The sequence below is a fragment of the Tursiops truncatus genome, chromosome 2, assembly GCF_011762595.2.
Source record: "Tursiops truncatus isolate mTurTru1 chromosome 2, mTurTru1.mat.Y, whole genome shotgun sequence".
In the NCBI taxonomy this organism is placed as follows: domain Eukaryota; kingdom Metazoa; phylum Chordata; class Mammalia; order Artiodactyla; family Delphinidae; genus Tursiops; species Tursiops truncatus.
In genome coordinates this window covers 107,507,171-107,528,497 of record NC_047035.1, presented here as the reverse complement: position 1 = coordinate 107,528,497, position 21,327 = coordinate 107,507,171, and the positions used below count along the sequence as shown (strand labels likewise).

Here is a 21,327-nt window from a genome sequence, read left to right as displayed (position 1 = left end):
CGGGGGAAAAAAAAAAAAAAGCACAAAGAAGAAAATTTAAATATCCAATAATTCCACAAAACCATTAGCATTTGTTGTTAAGAAAGGGGTGAAAAGTCATCTCAGGGTGAGAAAAGACCCATCCCCCTGGCTCAGAGGATTTGAACAACGGTATAGTGTGGGAGATGGTTTTGAATATGAAGGGTGAAAATATTCTAAACAGATCTACCTTTTGTATCTTCCTCAAAGGGGGATGAATGACCAGGAAAAGGCAATAAATAAAAGCTAGAGAAACATAACAAATACATTCATTAAAAAAAAAAGAGGGGGGTGGTGAATGAAAGAGGCAGCAAGTGGTTCCAATAGTGAACCCAACCCAGTAAAGACTCTAGCAGCTGTTCTGGTTATCTAGTAATAAAAAACAAACACCCCCAAACTTAGTGGTGTAAAACAACAACAAAGCCATGCGTTATTATTACTGTTGCTCACAGTGCTGGGGGTTAACTGGTGTCAGGGTCTCCTACGTGGTTGCAGTCAGACAGGGGCTGGGGCTGTGCACTGGGAAGGTTTCCTCACACATTTGGCTCCTGGGCTGGAACAGCTGGGGCTCCTGCACCACCTCTATCTCCACGGGGTCTCCCCACATGGTCCCTTCTCTCCAGCATGGCAGTGTTAAAGTGGCCAGACTTCTTACGTGGTGGCTCAGGGATCCAGAGGCATGTGTCTCCCAGAGAAAGCCAGGTGGGAGGTGCGGCTTCTTTTACGACATACCTCAGGAGCCATGCAGTCCCACCTCCATGACATTCAGTCCTTTAGAAATGAGTCACTTATGCCAGCCTCTGTCCAAAGGGAAGGGAAATAGACTCTACTTGAAGGGAGGAATGTCAAAGAACCTGTGCACCCTCCGTATCTGTGGGCTCCGTATCTGCAGATTCAACCAACCACGGATGAAAATTAAAAAAAAAAAAAAAATCCAGAAAGTTCCAAAAAGCAAAACTTCAATTTGGCATGCATTAGCAACTATTTACATAGCGTTTACATTTTACTTAAAACTATTTTTAGGGTAATCCCTGGTGGTCCAGTGGTTAGGACTCTTGTGCTTTCACTGCCAAGGGTACAGGTTCAATTCCTGGTCAGGGAACTAAGATCCTGCAAGCTGCGCGGCCAAACAAAACAAAACAAAACAAAACAATTTATATAGCATTTACATTGTATTAGGTATTATAAGTAATCTAGAAATATTTTAAAGTGTATGGGGAGGTTGTATGTACTTTATTTGCAAATACTATGCCATTTTATATGAGACTTGAGCATCCACAGATTTTGGTATCCCGGGGGGTCCTGGAACTGATACCCCACAGATACCGAGGGATGAGGGGCGCTGTACTTTAAAATCACTACAGTGGTAGATTCTGATATCTGTTCAAGAATGATGTGAATGCCACAGATCCCCACAGCTCATCCTACAGAGCGAGTGGTTCATAAATTCTTGATTTAGGGTCATAGTGTCTACTGAGGTCTTAGAGATTACTCAGACAAACGCTTGCCAACACTATTTGATGCTCAAACCCCTTTCACAGTAATATGCTATTTGAGAACTCCCTTAGTGATTTAAAACACTCACCATTTTTGCATAGTATATGATAAAAGAGTAACTTTTTAAAAAAAAAACATTCATTTAAAAAACATTCACCGGGCTCTTACTATATGCTGTGCGCTGTGCTGGATCCCAGGAAAACAAGAGTAAGCAAGATACACGTGGTTCCTGCCACAAGGAACTTACTGTAGGACAGTAGAGCCAGACAATTTAATGAAGTGTATTATAATAAAGTGTGTCAGATGCTCTGATAGAAGTACCAACTCACTAAATAATTTCTCTGGTTCTGATCTCTCTGTTCAGATCAAAATGGCATTTCTAGGGTTTTAACATTTTTCACTTGGTTGCCAGGCCAGGCAGACACGTCACACTCAAGATGTTAAAAGAGCAAATTGTCTCCCCTCTCCTCTGTCTGGTTCTTCCCTCTGTTCTCTTTATTTGATAACGTCCCATCCACCTGGTCAAACTAATAAAAACAGCAGTCTTCTAGCCTTTTCCCAGTTTCTAGACCCCTATGTTGACCTGTTCCCAAGATGTTACCTCTCTATTAGACTATCTCAAAGAAGTTATTTTAAGAAAAAAAATTATCACAGTATATTGTTAATTGAGGACAATTTTAACATTTAATTAAACTGAGTTAAAAAACACTCTACCCTATTTAAGAAGTGATGGGTGCTGATTTTAGTCAGCAAACAAAACTAAATGGGGACCAAATGCAAGTTGAAATTTCATCCTATGTTGTAGGATAAAAAATAGACAAAAATTGCTTTCATTTTATGATTGTATTTTGTGCTAAAGTGAAAAAAAAAACCTAAAAATTTTGAGTTTTATTTCTGAAATGTGAAATATAAGATTTTAGGATCTATTGCAGGGGTCCCAAACCCCCGGGCCGTGGACTGTTAGGAACCGGGCTGCACAGCAGGAGGTGAGCAGCTGGCAAGCCAGCGAAGCTTCAATTGCTGCTCCCCATCGCTCCCCATCGCTCAAATTCGTCCATGGACAAATTTTCTTCTGTGAAACCGGTCCGTGGTGCCAAAAAGGTTGGGGACCACCTATCTATTGGGAGGTACTTGTCAACAAATAACATATTACAGATACAATCGGTCTGACTTTCTGGTAAATAAAAAGCCAGATTAGATTGAATTATCATTAGACTTTATTTTTTTAAACACTGGCTTTTGACATATAAGTCACTAATGACTTTGTTGTTGTTGTTGTTTTTAATATTTATTTATTTGGATGCACCAGGTCTTAGTTGCGGCAGGCGGGCTCTTTAGTTGCAGCATGTGAACTCTTAGCTGCAGCAGGCATGTGGGATCTAGTTCCCTGACCAGGGATCGAAACCCGGGCCCCCTGCATGGGGAGCCCGGAACCCTATCCACTGTTCCACCAGGGAGGTCCCTCACTAATGGCTTTTGATTAGAAGACTATAACATTCTTTTCTGATGATGATCAACCACAGGTAAATTTGCAAAATTATCATTCTTTCCTCAGCATTAGAGTTTTGTAGTTTAGCCATCAGTACTCCTCATGCTTCCTGTCATAGATCTCGTGGTCCAACGTGGCTATTAATTAAACAACCTATAAATAACTAAGACTGAAAAAAATTTAAGCTGTTTAATGGTAGAAACCATGACAGTGTCCATCGGCCCTCCACCCATGAACCCCCCCGCACCACACATGCACCTGGAGGTGTTCCATTTGAAAGGGGAAAATAATAGAATACTTTATTTATTTATTTTTAATATATTTGTTTACTTTATTTGTTTTTGGCTGCGTTGGGTCTTCGTTGCTGCGCGTGGGCTTTCTCTAGTTGTGGAGAGTGGGGGCTACTCTTCATTGCGGTGCTTGGGCTTCTCATTGTGGTGGCTTCTCTTGTTGTGGAGCACAGGCTCTAGGTGCGTGGGCTTCAGTAGTTGCGGCACACGGGCTTAGTTGCTTCACGGCATGTGGGATCTTCCCGAACCAGGGTTCGAACCCATGTCCCCTGCATTGGCAGATGGATTCTTAACCATTGTGCCACCAGGGAAGCCCTAGTGATTGATTTAAAAAGAAAGAAATTAAGACCAGTGCCATATCCACTTTTAATGGTGTGAACTCTTTGGAACTCCTGGTTGGAAATGTGCATCATCCCCCAGCCCTCTTATTTTTCTCAGTGATGCAGCTGAGGCTCAGGGAGAGGAAGGAAGTTGTCCAAGGTCCCAGAGCAAGTGTGTAACAGAGGAAGGACGAGAACCATGGCTCTTATTCCTTACACTGGGTTTGGCTGGCCTGAGCCTGTCATACCTCACACCTGCTCCCCGCCCATAGCCTGTGTGCTAAGATATGAATGCAGAGAAATTAATTGGATTTGTGTGTGTGGCTTATGGAATTAGTGACACTCTTTATGTGGTGACAGATTGTTTGTTCATTTATCCATTCGATTGATCAACTGCTTTCTAGGCAACATGCAAGGGACTGCTCACCCAGCCCCGGTCTCCCTGTTTGGCTTCATCTCCCACCCCTGCCCTCCTGCCCAGTTCACACCTCCTACATTCTGCTTATACTGGTTCAGGTATTTGTTTCCTCCAGAAGCTTTCTCTGCCTTCCCCAAGTTTGGCCTGGGTGCCCTTCCTCCCTGCACCCCGTCCCAGCCTGTATCACACAGTATTATAGTTGCCTGTCTACTTATCTACAGGCTAAGTAGGCTCACTTCTCAGACTAAGCACCATGCAGGCAAGAACCATCTTGTTCACCGCCCTGCTCCCAGTGCCCAGGGCCTGACCCATAACAGGTGACCTGTGAATATCAATGCAGTTAATTATTGGCTCTGCCATGTCCTGTGCCCTCATGCCACACACAGGGCCTCTGCAGAGGGTGTTTCTTCCCCCACCATCAGTGCTTCCCTCCTTAAATTGTCAAGACCTAGGTCAAACATCTAAAACAATCAACAATTCTGTAAAGACTTTTCCCTCAACAGTCCCCTACCACACACGGTTAGTCCTTCCTTCTCTTGCTCCCATTCTCCCTGCCATCTCATGCCACTTAGGACACAACTGTCCCTGTGAGCAGTGACTTGTATCTTTTATGCTGGCCCCCTGGCACCTACACAGTGTCAGATACTGGTCAAGATGCTTAGAATTCAGCAGTGAACCCAGCACACAAAAAATCCCTGTCCTTGGGCTTCCCTGGTGGCGCAGTGGTTGAGAGTCCGCCTGCCGATGCAGGGGACACGGGTTTGTGCCCCAGTCTGGGAAGATCCCACATGCCGCGGAGCGGCTGGGCCCATGAGCCATGGCCGTTGAACCTGCGCGTCCGAAGCCTGTGCTCCACAACAGGAGAGGCCACAGCAGTGAGAGGCCCGCAAAAAAAAAAAAAAATCCCTGTCCTTACAAAGCCCACTTTCTGGTTGGGAGGGCAGACTACAAATAAAATAAGTAAAACGTAGAGCATGTTAGGAAGACGGGACTAAAGACTGTTAGAGACTTCCCTGGTGGCGCAGTGGTTAAGAACCCAGGAGACCTGGGTTCGAGCCCTGGTCCGGGAAGATCCCACATGCTGCAGGGCAACTAAGCCCGTGTGTCACAACTACTGAGCCCGCGAGCCACAACTACTGAAGCCCGCATGCCTAGAGCCCGTGCTCTGCAATGAGAAGCCCTTGCACCACAATGAAGAGTAGCCACCACTCACTGCAACTAGTGAAAGCCCCTGCACAGCAATGAACACCCAAAAAAAACCACAAAAAAAAAAGTTGAGATATGGCGGTGGGGGATGGGGGGAGTTGTGAGGATATGAGGGGTGGAGGACAGAGCTCCAGACCTGCACTAGCTGGGCAAAGGTCTAGAGGCTGGAGGGAGGGGACTGACTGCTATCAAGTTACAGCAAGGAGACTGGTGTGGCTGGAGAGGCAGTGAGCAAAGGGGATGGCGTAGAAGGTGAGGTCAGAGAGGTAAAACAGCCCTCCAGATCACATAGGCTTTCCGGTCATAAGAAGGACGTTAGCTTTTGCTCAGAGCTAAGAGGCACTGGTGGGTTTTTAGCAGAGAAGTGGCATGATCTCGTTCCCATTTTAATAGGATCACTCGATGCTATATTGAGAAAAGACTGAAGTGGGAGAATGATATAAACAAGTGAGGGGCCTATTATGACAATCCAGGTGAGAGGTGATGGTGCTTGGATCAAGGTGGTAACAGGAAGGTGAAGTGTGAAGGATGTGAAAGTGAAGAGTTAAGAATGGCTCCAATGATTCTGACCTGAGCATCAGGGAGGATGGAGCTGCTACGATCTGAGATGGGGGAGACTGTAGAGAAGCAGGTTTAATAGGGAGGATCAGAGCTCAGTTTGGGACCTGTTAAATTTGTTTTTGTTTTTTAAAATTTTTTGGCCAAGCTGAGCGGCTTGCAGGGATCTTAGTTCCCTGGCAGTGAAAGCACGGAGTCCTAACCTCTGGACCACCAGGGAATTCCCTGGACAGGTTAAATTTGAGATGCCTATTAGCCAATGGAAATGTTGAGCAGGTAGATGGATACACAAGTCTGGAGTTCAGGGGAGATGGTCCAGGCTGAGATATAAACGTAGGCATCTTCAGCATAAAGATGTAATTTAAAACCTTGATGACCAGATGAGACCACTAAGAGAAACATGTAGGAGTGATGGGCTAAGTCAAATGCTGCTGATGGGCCTGGCAATGAATGAATAAATACCAGATCCCTTTAGACCCGCAAAGTGCTGGTCATTATTGAGGGTTAGCTAGCAACAGATGGGTAAAGTACCTTCTGGGTACAGAGACAAAATGGCTCTAAGCCATGGGAACACTGGAGATAGAGGGGATGAAGAACCATGGCGTCTTGGTCTTGGAAAGGACATTAAATAGGTTATTCAATCTGTACTCTTCTCCCTACACTTTGCCTGATCATTGAACCCCTGGCTTTAGAAAAAGAACTGTTTGTGGGATACTGAGACAACCAGTCTGGTTAGGACAGAGAAAGCACAGTTGAAAAATGAGTGGGAAATGACCTTCTGGAGTCAGAAAATCAGGGTTCAGGTCCTGCATCTGCTGTTCCCTAGCCTTGGGTCCTTAAGCAAGTCACTTCACCTCCTCCAGCCTCAGTTTCCCTGCATGTAAAGATGGGAGTAATCAAACCTTCCTTGTCTCTCCCAGGGTTGCAGAGAAGTCTGAGTGTGGCAGTGCTTGGGGTAGAGTAAATGCCCTGCTGCGGTTGGTTATTCCAAGAGCAAAAGAAGCAGGTCCAGAGAAGCCATCAGCTTGGAACGGCGAGGTAAATGGGGATGAGGAGGGAACCGCCATGTCCTCAGCGGGTCTGCAGGTGGAGAAGCTAATGAGGATTCAGGCCAGGACCTGGGCTGGAATGGACTGGCTCAAGTGGCAAGATGGGGTCATCGGACAGAAACCCAGGCCTTGAATCTGCCTCCAGTGAGCCTGGAACCGAGATGTTGGAGACCCTGAGGCAGCGGCAGAGAAAAGAAATAGAGACACAGAGGCAGAAAGAGACCCCGAGACAGAGAGACGAAGAGACAGACCCAGAAACAAGCTGCCCAAATGGGGGGGCCCATGGCGATCCGGAGAGGGCGAGGCAGAGGGGCGCAGACCCCAGCAGAGCTGAGACCCTGCGCGGCGCAGGTCACAGCGCGCGGGCCGGAGTCCCCTGCGGGGCCCGACCGGCCGCGCCCGCTGGGCGCCCCCGTCCGGGCTGCTCGCCCAAGATGGCGATGGAGGGGCGGGCGAGCCGGCGGCAGCCCGGGCCCCCGCGCCGGCCCCCGCTCGGGCCGGGGCCCCCGAGGCCGCGCCCCCGCCCGCGGCGCCGCGCCTCCCCGGGCCACTGAAGCCCGGCGCGCCCTCCCCCGGCAGCGGCGGCTGAGGCGCGGGGAGGAGGAGGCGGCGGCGGCGGCGGCGGCGGCAGCCCGAGCCCGGCCCCATGGCGCGGGGGGACGCTGGCTGCGGCGGCAGGCTCCTCGCGCTGACCTTCTGCCTGCTGGCCGCGCGCGGTAAGGGCGGGCGCTGAGGCAGTGGCGGGAGCGGCTCCGGGGTGACTGTGCGTCGGCACCCGGGGCTGCGCCGGCTCTGGGGCCGGCGCGTCCCGAGTTCCGAGCGAGCGCTGGGGCCGGGGGAGGCGGGTGGGGTGGGGGCGGGCTGCGCGTCCTTGTGCCCGCGATGCGTGCGCTCTGGGGTCTGCGAGCCGCGGCCGGGGACGTTTGCGGCGCGTACTTGTCCGCAGGGGGTGTGTGTCCTTGGTCTGCGGAGTCCGGAATGAGTGTGAGTGTGTGTGTGTGTGTGTGTGCGCGCGCGCGCGCGACCGCGTGCAGAGAGTGGGGAGGGGGCTTCTGTGGGGCGTACGTGTCCGCAGCGCGTGGCCGGTCGCGGCGTGGCATCGCGGGCCGTAGCTGAGGTGCCGGTGGTTTGTGCGGGGCGGGCTCTGCCTTTACCGCGCGTGTCTCCGGGTTGGGAGTGTAAAGGGGGGTGTGTGGGGGGGGGTGTCTGCACCTCCATTTGTGTGTCGAGAGCGTGTGTAATTGTGTTTATGGGGCTGAGCTAATATTTGGCCTTGGCTTTCGGAGAGTGTCCATGCCCTTGGTGGGGGGACAGAAGCATGAGATTGCGAATTGACTGGGAATAGTGGTGATAAAATACTCAACTTTGTCCGGTGGGTGTGGTCCCTGAAGCTGGGTGGGGCTGGGCGGAGGGGGTGGGGAGCGCGGGAGTGTTGCCTCCTCCGAACCCGAGGCCGGGAGTGGGCTGGGGGAGGGCGCAGGAAACCAGTTGCTTTCGTGGACATGTCCGACACCCGCTCTCAGGATGGGACGCGTGTCACTCCTGCCCCACCCCCAGGGGCAGATCTGAGAAGCGTGGACGGGGTCAGCAAGGCCTCCTCCAACCCCCCACCTCAGTGCGAGGTGAGGGTGGGTTAAAGTCAGAGTTGCCCTCGCTGGAGAGAGGACTGGGGATGGGGTGACGGAGTCCCAAGCGTCTCTGCCTAGGGAGCCTTCTTCCACCCCCAGCCCTCTCCCTTTCGGTCCTGTGTGCGTTTCGGGGCGGCCCGTGGGCTAGGTGGTTGGTAGGGCTGGGGAGGGGGATGGGCTGCCCGCTTTGTTCGCCTAGTTCTCGCCTTCCCAGCCGAGGGGGGAGCTGAGGATGTGTCCGGAGCCAGTCGGGGAGGGACTTGATGGTGGGGGTGGGGAGGGGGATTTCTCTCCAGCTGCTGTGGCTTTCTAGAGAGACTCAGCCAGGCCACGTGGGAAGGAGGCAGGGACGGCGGAGGGGGGAAGGAGCCTCCGCCTGGCCCGCCCCGGCCCATCTCCAGGAAGCCCAAACAGCGGGTGGGAAAGTCTCGGGAACTACTCGGACCCCCTCTCTGCCTACAAAGACACGCCCCTTTTCAGACCTGACTGCGGACCCGGCAGGAGGCCGCCCGGGGGCGGGGTCCCGGCGGCTAGGCTAGGGAAGTGGGGGGCCCGCGGTTGTCAGGTGGAGGGGGAGGGGAAGTGCCAGAGAGGCGTCTGTCCTCCTGGAGGCCAGGGGATTAACGAATAGTTGGGCCCACCCTCTTCTGCTCTTCTGAGAGCTCCGGACCGGGCTCGGGGTCATCTAGCAAAGCGGAATCAGGACTGGGAACTGCACTCACTCGGGCATTATGGAGTATCGGTGGGGCCTCCCTACGAGGGTCTCAGTTTCCTCTCTGGGGTTCCCGAGTGCACAAGGCAGGGGCAGGGCCCGAGCTGGGGCTCCCTTGGCAGCAGTGTGCATGGCTGAAGCAACTACTCTGCTCGCCCTCCGTCCTAAATCCTTTGAGTGTGCAAAGCTCGTCAGGCTTGGGGACACTCCTATAGAGTTCTGACTAGCCTCCCCGATCTGGACGGAGGCCATTTATTCATTCATTCAACAAATATTTACTGAGTACCCTTTTCGGCTAGCACGTGACTGGTGCCTGAAATATAGTAAATAAGGAGGAGACTGACAGGTAGTCTAGAAAGGTCAGGAAAGGCTTCCTCCAGGAAGCGGTAAATAATAGAGCTCAGTGCAGAGGGTCAGTTGGCCCTGCAGGAGAGTGATGATGGGGTGAGTTTTTCAGAGAGAACAGCATGTGCAAACGCTCAGGGGTGACTTCGTTTAGACCACTGAATGAAGCTAAATCTGGCTGGAGTTTAGAGCACAAGGCAGGAGGGTGGGGCAGGTTAGAGAGGAATGGGACAGGGGCCACAGAGTGTCAAAAGAGAAGGCTGAAGATGGAGGCTGGACCCAACTCATGAAGGGGCTTGTAAGCCCCACCAAGGTTTCTGGCCTGAGAGCCTGCATGAGCCCTTGGAGGGTTTTAAGATCAGCTTTGCATCAGCTCACTCCAGCCGATGTGGAGAATGATTGGACAGGATGAAGGCAGGAAGCTGCAGCTTCTTGGGAGGCTGTGGTAGTAGTCCAGAAGAGAGGATGTTGCTGGCAACTAGAGTAGTGGCAATTGGGATGGCTACAGTGGATTCTAGAATATTTAGGAAGTAGAATCGGCAGGATGTGAGGATAGATTGAGTTTGTAGGGAGTGAGGGAGAGAGAAGTAAAACATAATAGACACTTCAGCAGCCTCGACATGGCAAAATGAAGGGCTGGTGTTGGATTTAAGATAGTGACTGCCCGTCTCCCCCGAACACTGCTCTTGGGCCAGGGCTTGGGAACTGGGGAGATGTATGCGAATGGGACTCCTGTCTGGGGGTGGTGGTGGGATGCCAAATGCTCTGTTTTCACCGCATGCAAGAAGTGGGGTTCTCCCTTCCACCCAGTCAGAATTTGGGGGGTGGTGATGCCAGAGGTCAGTAGCAGGAGGGCTCTAAGAACAAGAGAGCTGCTTTCTCCTCACCGGGGAAACTCCCCCCTCCATCCCTTTCTCAGCCCAGAAGCTCAGAGACCAACTTCAGTTAGTTGGGGTGTTGGGGCCCTCTCTGACCTCATCTTGGAGGTTAGGAACCAGGTCAAATATATTGTCTTGGCCAAAAAGTTCGTATGGGTTTTTCCATAAGAAAAATGTTACGGAAAACCTGAACAAATTTTTTGGCCAACCCAATAGTTTCTCTTAATAGTGAATCTAAATTATCCAGAAGTTATCTAAACCTTCATTGATCCTGTATGTATTTTCATGGCCCAAGTAATCATACATTATGTGTAAATCAGCATTTCCTTTCTTTTCTCCTAAAGGTACATTGTTTCAAGTTGAGTAATCCCACAATTAGCGTCATTGAATGTCAGCACTGAGGGGAACTTAGAAATAATTTTAGCATGAACCCATTTTACAGATGAGAAAACTGAGTGACTTCCCAGAGTTACATGGATGGGGACTGAACTGGGACTGGAATCAGTCTCCTGGCTCTTGGAGCAGCCGTACTTTCCCGGGATTTGGTACACATGAACGCAAGTTCAGTCTCTCTTCACCCCCTCCCCCTCACCTGAGAAGTTATCAACAACTTTGGGCTTGGCCCCCCTCAGGTGGTATGTTTGGGTCTGGGCTCTGGAATCCACTCTGCTCCACCCATCCCCACCCACCGCATCCTGTTCTGCCTGCGCTGTTTCTGAGGTACAGAAACCAGACTTGACACAGAATTCCAGATGCAGAACAGATGTCATTGCCAAGCAGGCCTGGGGGCTCCCAGCTCCCCGGGTTGGGGGGAGGGAAGAGAAAGAGTGGTTCTGATGGGGGAGGACCCCAGCCCCAGCCTGGTCAGAGGTGGGTGACGGCACCTGAGGGGAGAGAAGAAAACCAGAGAGAGGATGACCTAGGCCTGACGTCCTTGTCCTCGGGGCTGGCTGTGCTGCCAGCTAAAAGTGCCTCACTGCTGAGGCTGAGGCATTCCTCTGGAATTGAGGGGCTGTGGGGTCACTGTGGTCCAGGAAGCCGAGGCTCAGTAAATTCTCTCTCAGGTGCAGACCTGAGCATGGAAGCTGATGCAGAGCCAAGACTTCCAGATGGTTCCATAGGGGCTCATTACCTTGTCACTTAGTTTGGAGCTCTAGCAAATGAATGGAGCATAGAGAGACAAGGTTGGGCACACAAGGAAGGTATTTTTTTTTTATACATCTTTATTGGAGTATAATTGCTTTACAATGGTGTGTTAGTTTCTGCTTTATAACAAAGTGAATCAGCTATACATATACATATATCCCCATATCTCCTCCCTCTTGCGTTTAAGGAAGGTACTTTTAATCAGACCATCCGTATAGCAGAAGAGGTGAGGTCGTGAGCTCCCCAGTCCTGGTAATGTTTAAGTAGAAGAGTTCCTTTCAATGTGAGTTTGCTGTTCTGTCTCGGTGCTGCTTTTTTTTTTTTTAATTTATTTTTTGGCCACGCCAGGCGGCTTGCGGGATCTTAGTCCTTAGTTCCCTGACCAGGGATGGAACTTGGGCCCAAGGCAGTGAAAACGCGGAGTCCTAACCACCAGACCACCAGGGAATTCCCCGTCTTGGTGCTTTTTAAGCATTTTGTTACGTGTCTCATAGGTGCCACATAGTGTGCTAGGCAGTTTCCACGTATACTATCCACATCATCCCCAGCCCTGAAGGGAGTTCCTATAATTTTTCCAGATAAGGAAACTGAGGCTTGGCAAAGCATGAGGGGCTCTGTGTCTTATCTTTTTGAGTGTGTCTCCGCATGTCCACTCATCTTTTCAAGAACTGTTTATTGAGCGCCTGCTATGTGCCAGACAGTGTTTTAGGTCCTAGGGAATTAGAGTGCTGACTAGGACAATAATCTTGGGCTTGTTGCCTCGCTGGCAGAAAGGCAAGTCAAAAATCTAGAGTGCTAATTGCAATGACCCAGGTGCCCAGGGTCCTATGGGGCAGAAAAAAGGAGAGGCGTCTAAATCAGACCCCAGGATGGCACAGCTACTGAAGGAAGAGGGAGCAGCATAGGCAACGCACGGAACAGCAGTGTGCTTTCAGAGAACGGGAAGTGGTTTAGTCTGGTGGGGACCCAGGGTGACAAGGAACAGGAGGTAGGCAGGTCAAGCTGAGTGGCTTTGCTCTCAAGTCTGCTGAGGCTGAACCTGTCTCCTGAGGATCACAGACGAAGGGAATGCTGCCTTCCCTGTGTCCCAGGCAACCGTCCCAAGTTCTCCTTCCAGCTGTTGTGGGAGGGGCTTAGTGTGTGGTATGGGAGGTGGCCAAGGTGGGGGGCGGGGAAGGAGGTTTCTGGAAGAAACTGACTTGTGTCTCCTAGGAGAGGAGAGTGGTGATGGCGTCGTGGAGAATTGCCCGTGTGGACCGAAAACAAGTTGTAAATCTGGTGGGCCCTGAGATTAAAAAATGACAAGGCATTGATGTTTGTGGCAAGTTGTTGGCTTAATGAAGGAGGCATCTCGGCTTTGTTCCCCACCCCATCCCCCTGTCCCAGGAACTCTCAGTTCCTGAGCGTTCACTGAAGAATGGAGCCCTGGCTTATGCCAGGCCCGCACTAGTCCCACGAAAGAGCACTGAGCTGGCCCTGGGGCTCAGCAGCGAACCTCCTTTCTGTCTGGGTTCTAATTGGCCTCATAAAATCTAATTTATCCTGTAAATGGGTAAAATAATGTCAGAAGGAGGAGATTGAGAGATGGCCCTGGGGCTCCTAAGCATAGAAACTCCACGTCTCTGGCAGGGTCCCACCGAGGAGACTGAGGAGAAGGGATTGTGGGAGAGGGAGTTCCCCTCGAGGCAGAACGCTGGCCAACAGCAAGTGTCCGCTATGTCCACCCAGTCCTTAGGGGGAGCACTGAGAAGTGCTCCTGGGAGGGCCTTGGTGGTCCGCCATGACAGGGGATGGGGGTGGTGGTGGCAGGAAAGGGACAGCCACGAAACCACTGGACAAACAAGGGCCACTCCCCAGAGCATCACTTTTCCAAAAAGATTTGGTGGTGTAGGAACCACATTTACATTAAAACAAACACTGCTGTGTAATGGAATAGGATGCAAAATGTGCCAGAGGTTTCAAAATAAAAACATTTCAGGTAGTCAGCAAGCCTCCTGAGTACGTTCTCCTCTGCCGCTGGGAGAATTTTGGTGAAAATGAGACATGTGGCAACTCTTCATTTTAAGACTGGAGAAACCGAGGCTGAAAGGAGGAAAGCGGACCCAATGTCATAAAACCCATGATGGACCCAGAACTCTGACCCCAGGCCAAGGCTTGTCCCGCCACATCCCATGGTCCGCCTTAGGCAAGAAGGCAAGAGGAAGAATGGCTAAGGGACCTCCAAGTGGCTACATGATGTGAGACCCAGGAAAACCCTTCTCTGGGGAAGGCAGGGGCAGCTTCACGGAGGGATGTGGCACCTGAGGTGAGCCCCTAAGGATGCACGTCCTGGGCACAGAAGTTGGGTTGGGTGCTGGGGCAGAGAGAACCCTCTTATTTGGGAGCAACTGACTCCTCAATGCTGGGTTCACGCCCAGGATGTCCCCAGACTGTCTCCCAGAGGGGTGAGAACCTCCCCTTTGGGGCCTCGTTTTCCCCATCTATAAAATGAGCAATCTCAGGCTCTGCATACGTTTCCATCAACGTGGGCCGGCTTGGGCTCCTGGCACAGCCCTGTACCCCCCCAGGGATCCCGGGTTCTCCCCACATCTACATCCCTGTTGGTTTCCCATTCCCCATTGCCTTGTTGGGTGCTGGGCTCCTCCGAGGTGGGGCAGCCAGACATCTGCTGATCCATGAATATTCAGGAAGGGAATCGGAGCCTCCTCTGGGCTCCCCAGCAAGCCCCGGCCCCTCTGGCCGCCGTCCTGCCCGCAGGAGCCCAGGCTGCTGACAGACCCAGCAGCTGCTCGGGCCCCAACTGTTCACATTGTTTGTTCAGCGCAGCGGGGGATTTTCCAAGCCCCTGACGTGCTTTGGGGGGTAGGGAGGCTGCCGGAGGGCTCAGGGATTCGTGTCATGTGGGGTTTTTCTCCCCTGAAACTCAAACCGACTGCTCAGCGGCTGGAATGGGGCAATTGGAAGCCACTGGGCTGAGAGCCCGGGCTGGCCTTCCCCCCACCGTGTTTGCATCAGAATCTAGGGCCTCAGATAGAGAAGGGACTGGATGTTAAGAATAGCGATTTGCATTTGTACATCCCTTTCCAGTTTACGAAATGCCTTTAAAGAATGAGCTCCCATTCTTTGACTGATGCCCGTTAGGCTCTGGGCTGGAGACCTGACCCACATCATCTAGTTTAATCCTCACAGGCTCCATAGTATCGCCTTCATTTTTACAGATGTGGAAACTGGGCCCCAGAGAGGTAAAGTGGATGGTAGGTGGAGCAGCAAGACTGGAACCTTGACCTTCTGCCCCAAGGTCAGATGCTCTTTCCACCCCAGCACATGGCCCTCAGTGATGCGAATGCCAGTTTGGTTTCCCCAGTTAGACTGGAAACTGAGTGAGGGCAAGGGCTGCCTTCTCCTCGCTGCACCCACTAGTAATGCTGAGCCCAGCTGTGTAGCTGGAGGTGCCAGTGGAGCCTTTAAGAAAGGCAGAGGCCTGTTCAGACCCTGTCTGTCTGTCCTTCCCACTGTGGTGTCAGAGGCCTGGCTTCTGCCCTGGCCTCCTTATCTCAGCCAGTTAGGACCTCTCTTCTCCCCTCAGTCTTGATCCTCTTCAGGGGTTTAAGTGTTGGCATATATGTGTGTCCAGGTGTTGATGAGTGTGGCAGAGACGGGGGGAGCACGTGTTTAGGTATGGCAGGTCGTGTCTACAGTTTTGTGTGTGTGTCTAGATGATGTTCTGTATCTGTTCAGGAGTAGGTGAGTCCAGCTCACTGAATAATCCTACCATCATAGAATCTTCGACATCACCCACTACATTGGAGTAAACTAGAGCCCAGAGGTGGAAGTGACTGGCCCAAGGCCACACAGCTAGACTGTGACAGAGCCGGGGCTAGAACTGAGGGTCGCCGGAGTCCTTAGCCGTTGTGCTTTCTGCATGCCCCTGACAGGGCTCTGTCAGCCCTGGCCTGCCTTGTAATGAGTGTCCTCACCTCTGTCCCTAGCTCACTCTCAGACACACCACTGTGCCTTTAAGCAAGGTGTCAGGCCAGAGGATAAGAGGGCACCTCGGCCCATTAAGCTTTTATGGGACAGGAAGGCAGCAGGTCAACCGTCTGGAAGATAAAACTGGAAGAGAACCAACTATTTCTCTATGAATAACGGTTACTGGGCCTTGCTGAGATGTTGGTTAAAATGATAAACTTGTCATTTGTGTGTTTTTGCCTTGACCCTGGGATGGCATTCCCTTCCTCCATTGTTCTCCTGCTCTTCCCTTTGCGGCCAGGGCAGTGTTGGAGCTGCAGGCTCTTCTGGGGCATCTGGAGAAGGTCAGGGACTGGGTTCTGCACTGGCTTGCTGCGTGGCTTTGGGGGAATCAGCTGCAGGAAGGAGAGCTTACCCCTCCCAGTCACTGCGGCAGAAGTGGTTTGGGTGATAGTGGTCAGGACGATCTGTGGGATTCCAGGAGAGGGAATGACATTACTGAGCCCCAGTCCTGTGCCAGGCCAGCCACTGTGCTGTACTCCTTTACCACACAGCATCTCACTGAGCGCTCACAACAGCCCTCTGAGGAAGGAATGACTATGTCTTTTTAAATTGAGACGCAATTCACATACCACAAAATTCACCGTTTAAAGTGTACAAATCAGTGGTTTTAAGTATATTCACAAGGTTGTGCAACCATCACCACTATCTAATTCTAGAACGTTTTCATCACCTAAAAAAGAAACCTTCAATCCCTTCGCCATCTCTCCTCACTCTTCCCTCTCCCCAGCCCCTGGCAACCATTAATCTACGTTCTGTCTCTATGGATTTGCCTACTCTGGACATTTCACAGAAATGAGATCATACAATATGTGGCCTTTCGTAACTGACTTCTTTCAACTGACTTTGAGGAAAGTTTTCAAGGTTTATTCATGTTGTAGCAAGTATCAGTACTTCATTTCTTTGGATGGCTGAGTAATATGTTTATCTATTCATCAGGTGATCGGGCATTTGGGTTGCTTCTACTTTTTTGCTAAGAACTGTGTTATTTTGTGGATGAGGAAGCTGAGCAGCGGGGTTAAGGATTGGGAACGAAGTGCAGCCGTTGGCCCAAGATCACAGTTAGTCAGAGGCAGAGCCAGGATCCAGACACAGGTCTCTCCGTGAGACCTCTTTCTCTGAGGTTTTGCCCTCCTCGACCCGGGGTGGGTGACTCGGGCTCCGGAGGCTGTGGGATGTAGGAGGACACACACTGATGACCCTGGTGACCCCTCCTCTACGCAGGGGAGCAGCCGTTGCCCCGGAAGACGACCGTGTCGCTGAGCTGTGGAGCAGGGCCGCTGCAAGTGATCCTGGGCCCGGAGCAAGCCACGGTGCTGGACTGCAGTCTGGGGGCGGCTACTGCAGGACACCCCCTCAGCGTCACATGGAGCAAGGATGGAGGCATCCTGCCCGAGCACAGCCACCTTCGCCTGCTACCCAATGGCTCCCTGTGGCTGTCCCAGCTGCCAGCTCCCGACGGCAGTGACCCTGGGGCTTCAGAGGTCATTGAGGGCAGCTATTCCTGCCTGGCCCGCAGCCCCGTTGGAGTGGTGGCCAGCCAGGCTGCGGTGGTCAAGCTTGCCAGTAAGTGCTACATCTTGGACGAGCTGAGGCCTATAAGACGTGGGGTGTGGGAAGTGGGGTCTGCAGTTAAATACTTGCACAAAGGTTTGACTCTGAGCCACGCCCCCTTTCCCTGCCTCCTTTGCTGCTCAGTGGGTCCCTTCCTGGTATTGTCTGCCTCACTGTTCAATAGTCTCACTTCTTCCCTGCTCTTCTGTTCCTCCTCCTTTTCCTTCCCTGTGAGTTTGAGAGTCTAGACTTGTGCTCTCCTCCAGGAAGGCTGCCAGAGAGGTTTATAAGCACGTCAGGGGCACAAAGGTGCTCCCCACCCCCACAGCAGGTGGAGTGTGTAGAGCCGAGCTGTGTTGTCCAGCTCACTCACTCTTCGGGGGTTCTCAGGAGGCACAGATCACCATGAAACAATTTGGGGCCAGAAGAAATGCACATCTTACTGTAGTCCAGCCATATGGTGATGTAAGGCAGGGGGACTTTGGAATTCATTCTGCCTGCAGCATCTGACCAGTCATCACCACTTCTTATTCTCCGACTGCCTCTTTCCAACTGTGTCTCCGTCGGTCTGAATTCTTTTTGCATGTGTTTCTGTCCACCTGTGTCTCTCTGTGTCCGTGTGTGTGTGTGTTTCCTGTCTGCTCGCTGTGGCCTCCTTTCTTGTGTTCCTCTCCCGTCCCTGCGTTTTCTCACTGTCCTCATCCCCAGCACTTGCAGGTTTCTCCCTGCACCCGCAGTCTCAGACGGTGGAGGAGAATGGGACCGCTCGGTTTCAGTGCCACATCGAAGGGCTGCCAGCACCTGTCATTACTTGGGAGAAGGACCAGGTGACAGTGCCTGAGGAGCCTCGGTGAGTGTCCTGTGGGCAAGAGGAGAGTGGGTCCCAGGGGGCAGCCAAGGAGTGCTCTGGGATGTGCTCAGGAACTGGGCTTCTTTAGAGTCAGGGTGGCTCCGTTTGTCCAAACTGACTTAGGAGCCAACCACCACCTGACACTCAGCCCATTTCTGGTCCCAAAGAGAAGTTGTGTCAGAAGTTTTTGCTCCCTGGGAGGAAAGCCACCCACCAAGCTATGGGGCTTGGGTAGAGAGCAGTTATCGAGTCCTTCAGAGCATATGTAGTCCAACCACTTGCCTTATCGAGAAGGAGACCAAGGGCCAGAGAAGAGCTGTGCTTTAACCAAGGCCACACGGTGAGCCATTGGCAGAACGTTTGTTGTTTGTTCCGGGCCCAGAGGGTTTCCCTTTGCAGGTTCCTTTGGAGTTTCTACCTTGGATGCATAACTTCTCTTCTTCTCTCAGTTCCACTCAGTGGGGTGCAGCATCTGATAACCAGGTTGTGGAGGTCCTTCCTGTTTCACCCTCCTCTCTCCCCATAAAGGCAATGGAGCAATCCTAGGGAAGGGTTTCTAGGGCAGAAGAGAAGCAGAGGCTAGACCCAGGGCCTGATCCCTACTGCGGCCTCCTGGGAAGGCCCAGATGTACACACAGCATGTCCAGAAAGCACGAGGCTCATTTGCATCTGTGGTCTTGGAACTGGACTCATGGCTCGGCTGCCACCACATGGAGTCTTACACCTTTGGAAATGTGGCTCCAAAGGCCTTTCCCAGCCACGCTGCCGTCCTCTCCCTGCATCTCTCTAGCTGTAGTTACCAACTCACGCTCTCCTCTCCCAGCAGAGGTGGGATTCCTTAGGCTCAGAAACACTGGTTTCCAGATCTCCCTGCCCTGGAACTAACCTGTCTTCAGTGTATTGAGTTGTCCCATCTCCTCTGACTTTTGCCCGTGTCTAGGTAGGGGTGAGAGTGTAAGAGAAACTTCTAGATAGAAAAGCCCCAGGCCACATCTCTGCAACAGTTGTAAGTGAGGAAGAAGGGTGAGAGAGGTCAAGATATAAGTGATCCTGTTGACTTTGGTGATCAGTCAGCCCCACTGGTCCAGTGGGTTGGATTAGATCACGGTTTCCAAAGTGTGTTCTTTTTTAGAACGTTAGTCCCTAAAGATGATTCTTGAAAAAAAAAAAAGTACTCCACAGTCAAATAAGATGAGGAAACTGCCTATAAATCTCCCTCTTGGAGTTGACAAGGCCCTGAGAAGCCCTGTACTGAGAAACCTGTTTAACTTGTTTAACCAAATGCTTCCTAGACTCATTTGCCCAGAGCCCCTCTTGCAGGAACACTGTTAACATCCTAGGAATGAGCATTCCAGGGAGGAGACCTTGGGAATGCTAACCCAGCCTTCCTAGCGCTGACATTTTAAGTTCTATGCCTCTTTTTTTTTTTTTTTTTTTTCTGGCCCTGCCGCATGGCTTGTGGGACCTTAGTTCCCTGACCTAAGGGATCGAACCCGTGCCTCCTGCATTGGGAGCACAGAGTCTTAATCACTGGACCACCAGAGAAGTCCCAAGTTCTATGCCTTTTAAATGTGGAGCCTCTCACCGCTGTGAGACAGTTGTTGGATGAGAACCAGTTGAGAGTCTACTCCTGGGACAGTCCCCAGAGAGGGTGGGAGAGAGCAGAATACTCTCCCCGCGTTAAAAGTCACAAGAGGCTTCACTTCATTAGAGCTGTGTTTTCTCACTTAATCTTTCCCATGATCCTTCAAGGTAAGTGTTCCTTATTTTTCATATTTTCCTCTATTTACTTTTAGTTTATATTCCTATTAGATACATTTTTCAAATTCATATAAACAAAAAAGAAGAAACAAAAATGGCTCATCCTCTTATCACCCATAGAAAGCCTCTGTTAGTTTTGATGTCTGTCCTCTGGACCTTTCCCCTGTATGTTTATAAATATTCTCTTTCAAATTTTGGATCATATTGTACATACTGGGTTTTTTGTTCAATCACCTTTTTTTAGAAAACAAAAATGGGATTATATTGCAACTTCTTTTTTTTTCACTTAACACATAAGGAACCCCCTTCCAGGTCTATCTGTATGGCTGTGGCAGATACTGTTATCTGAATTCTTAAATGAGGGAACTGAGGATCAGAGACAGAAGTCACTTGCCCCAGGTCACACAGCTAGTGCTGAGAGTATCTGACAGCGGAGCCCTGGGGTGGATGATTTGGTGGTTGGAGTGGGGAAGCCACAGGGTCTGAAGAAACTCCTGTTGCAGGCTGGCTTAGAGTTGGAGTGGTCCAGCTGTGCTCAGAGCAGAGAAGTTACTTCCCCAAAGTTTCTCAGCAAACAGAGGAGTTCCCTCATCTCCCAACATCTAGTTCAGGCCTCTCCCAGGAGGCTGGAGCTGCCAGTTCCTGGCCTCTGGGAGTGTTTGCCCCCAAGTCCTCTGAAAAGTGATCCTCATCTATAAATAAGCCAGGCTCACATGTCCCAGCACATTGTGTGTGGGGGGGAATAAAGAAATATCTAAAACAGCAACTTGATTATGCCCAAGGTATGTATTTTTACACATACCCAGATAGAGTTCACATAGAAATATGCTATTCATAAACTCAACCCAGTGATTTGAAGGAGACCATATGCCTTGGTGTAGGCTGTGCACATGTGCAATTAATAAGCACACTCTGTCAGGGTCTATGTTCATATTTTGGGAACTGATGGTAAACACTAGACCCTGAGGCAATTCCCTGATACTTATACTAATTTCTAATGATAGGGGATAATTTTTCTTCCACGGGAACCAGTAATCAATGAGAGCAAAGTTTCCCAGATCGCAGGCATTCACAAACCCCTGTCATATTTTTGGCCATCCCTCAACCATTTATACAACACTTACTTAATACATTTCTTCAAATCAGCTCTCTCTTTTGTAACTTAACACATACTAAAAAGGAACAGTATCTCACTGCAGTAAAATGGAAAACCAGCAGCACTGACCTTAAATAGAAGGTAGCCATAAAAATGAATATATAACCACTGGAATAAAAACCTGTGTCTAGATCCACTTGAAATCATTTTGTTATCACCATTCACTCACACTTTAAAACCATGGCACTAATGGATTTAATTACTGCAGTCCTCTGCCCTACCCATCTCCTAGGGTCCATCGTGCCTGTCAGCCTCATGTGACCCTCGGCTAGTGTCCCTTTTCCCTGGGTGGATCTCTGAACGGCTCAGGGTGGAGGCTCCTTGGCCCTCAGGAAATTCAGAGCAGCTGTCATTTCTCCTCTGTTCTTGAATCTCTGGGTCCAAGTGGCCTTTTGCGGGTACGGGCAGCAGGCTGAGGCTGAG

The 21,327-nt window shown here is 51.0% G+C and overlaps 1 protein-coding gene across 6 annotated transcripts in view; it reads left to right on the top strand.

Annotated features, from left to right (window-relative positions):
• Positions 1-7,319: 7,319 nt before the first annotated feature.
• Positions 7,320-21,327, top strand: part of IGDCC4 (immunoglobulin superfamily DCC subclass member 4) — a 37,345-nt gene continuing 23,337 nt past the window's right edge. For 2 of the 6 annotated variants that reach the window (XM_073801147.1, XM_073801146.1), the window contains exons 1-3: positions 7,326-7,561; positions 16,808-17,149; positions 17,846-17,987. In XM_073801147.1, coding sequence (XP_073657248.1) covers positions 7,492-7,561; positions 16,808-17,149; positions 17,846-17,987 — 554 coding nt within the window. In that variant the 5' untranslated portion in view covers positions 7,326-7,491. Of the gene's footprint in view, positions 7,562-16,807; positions 17,150-17,845; positions 17,988-21,327 lie in introns of all 6 variants that reach the window. The other 4 variants (XM_033851837.2, XM_073801145.1, XM_033851836.2 and 1 more) reach the window with 4 other exon arrangements.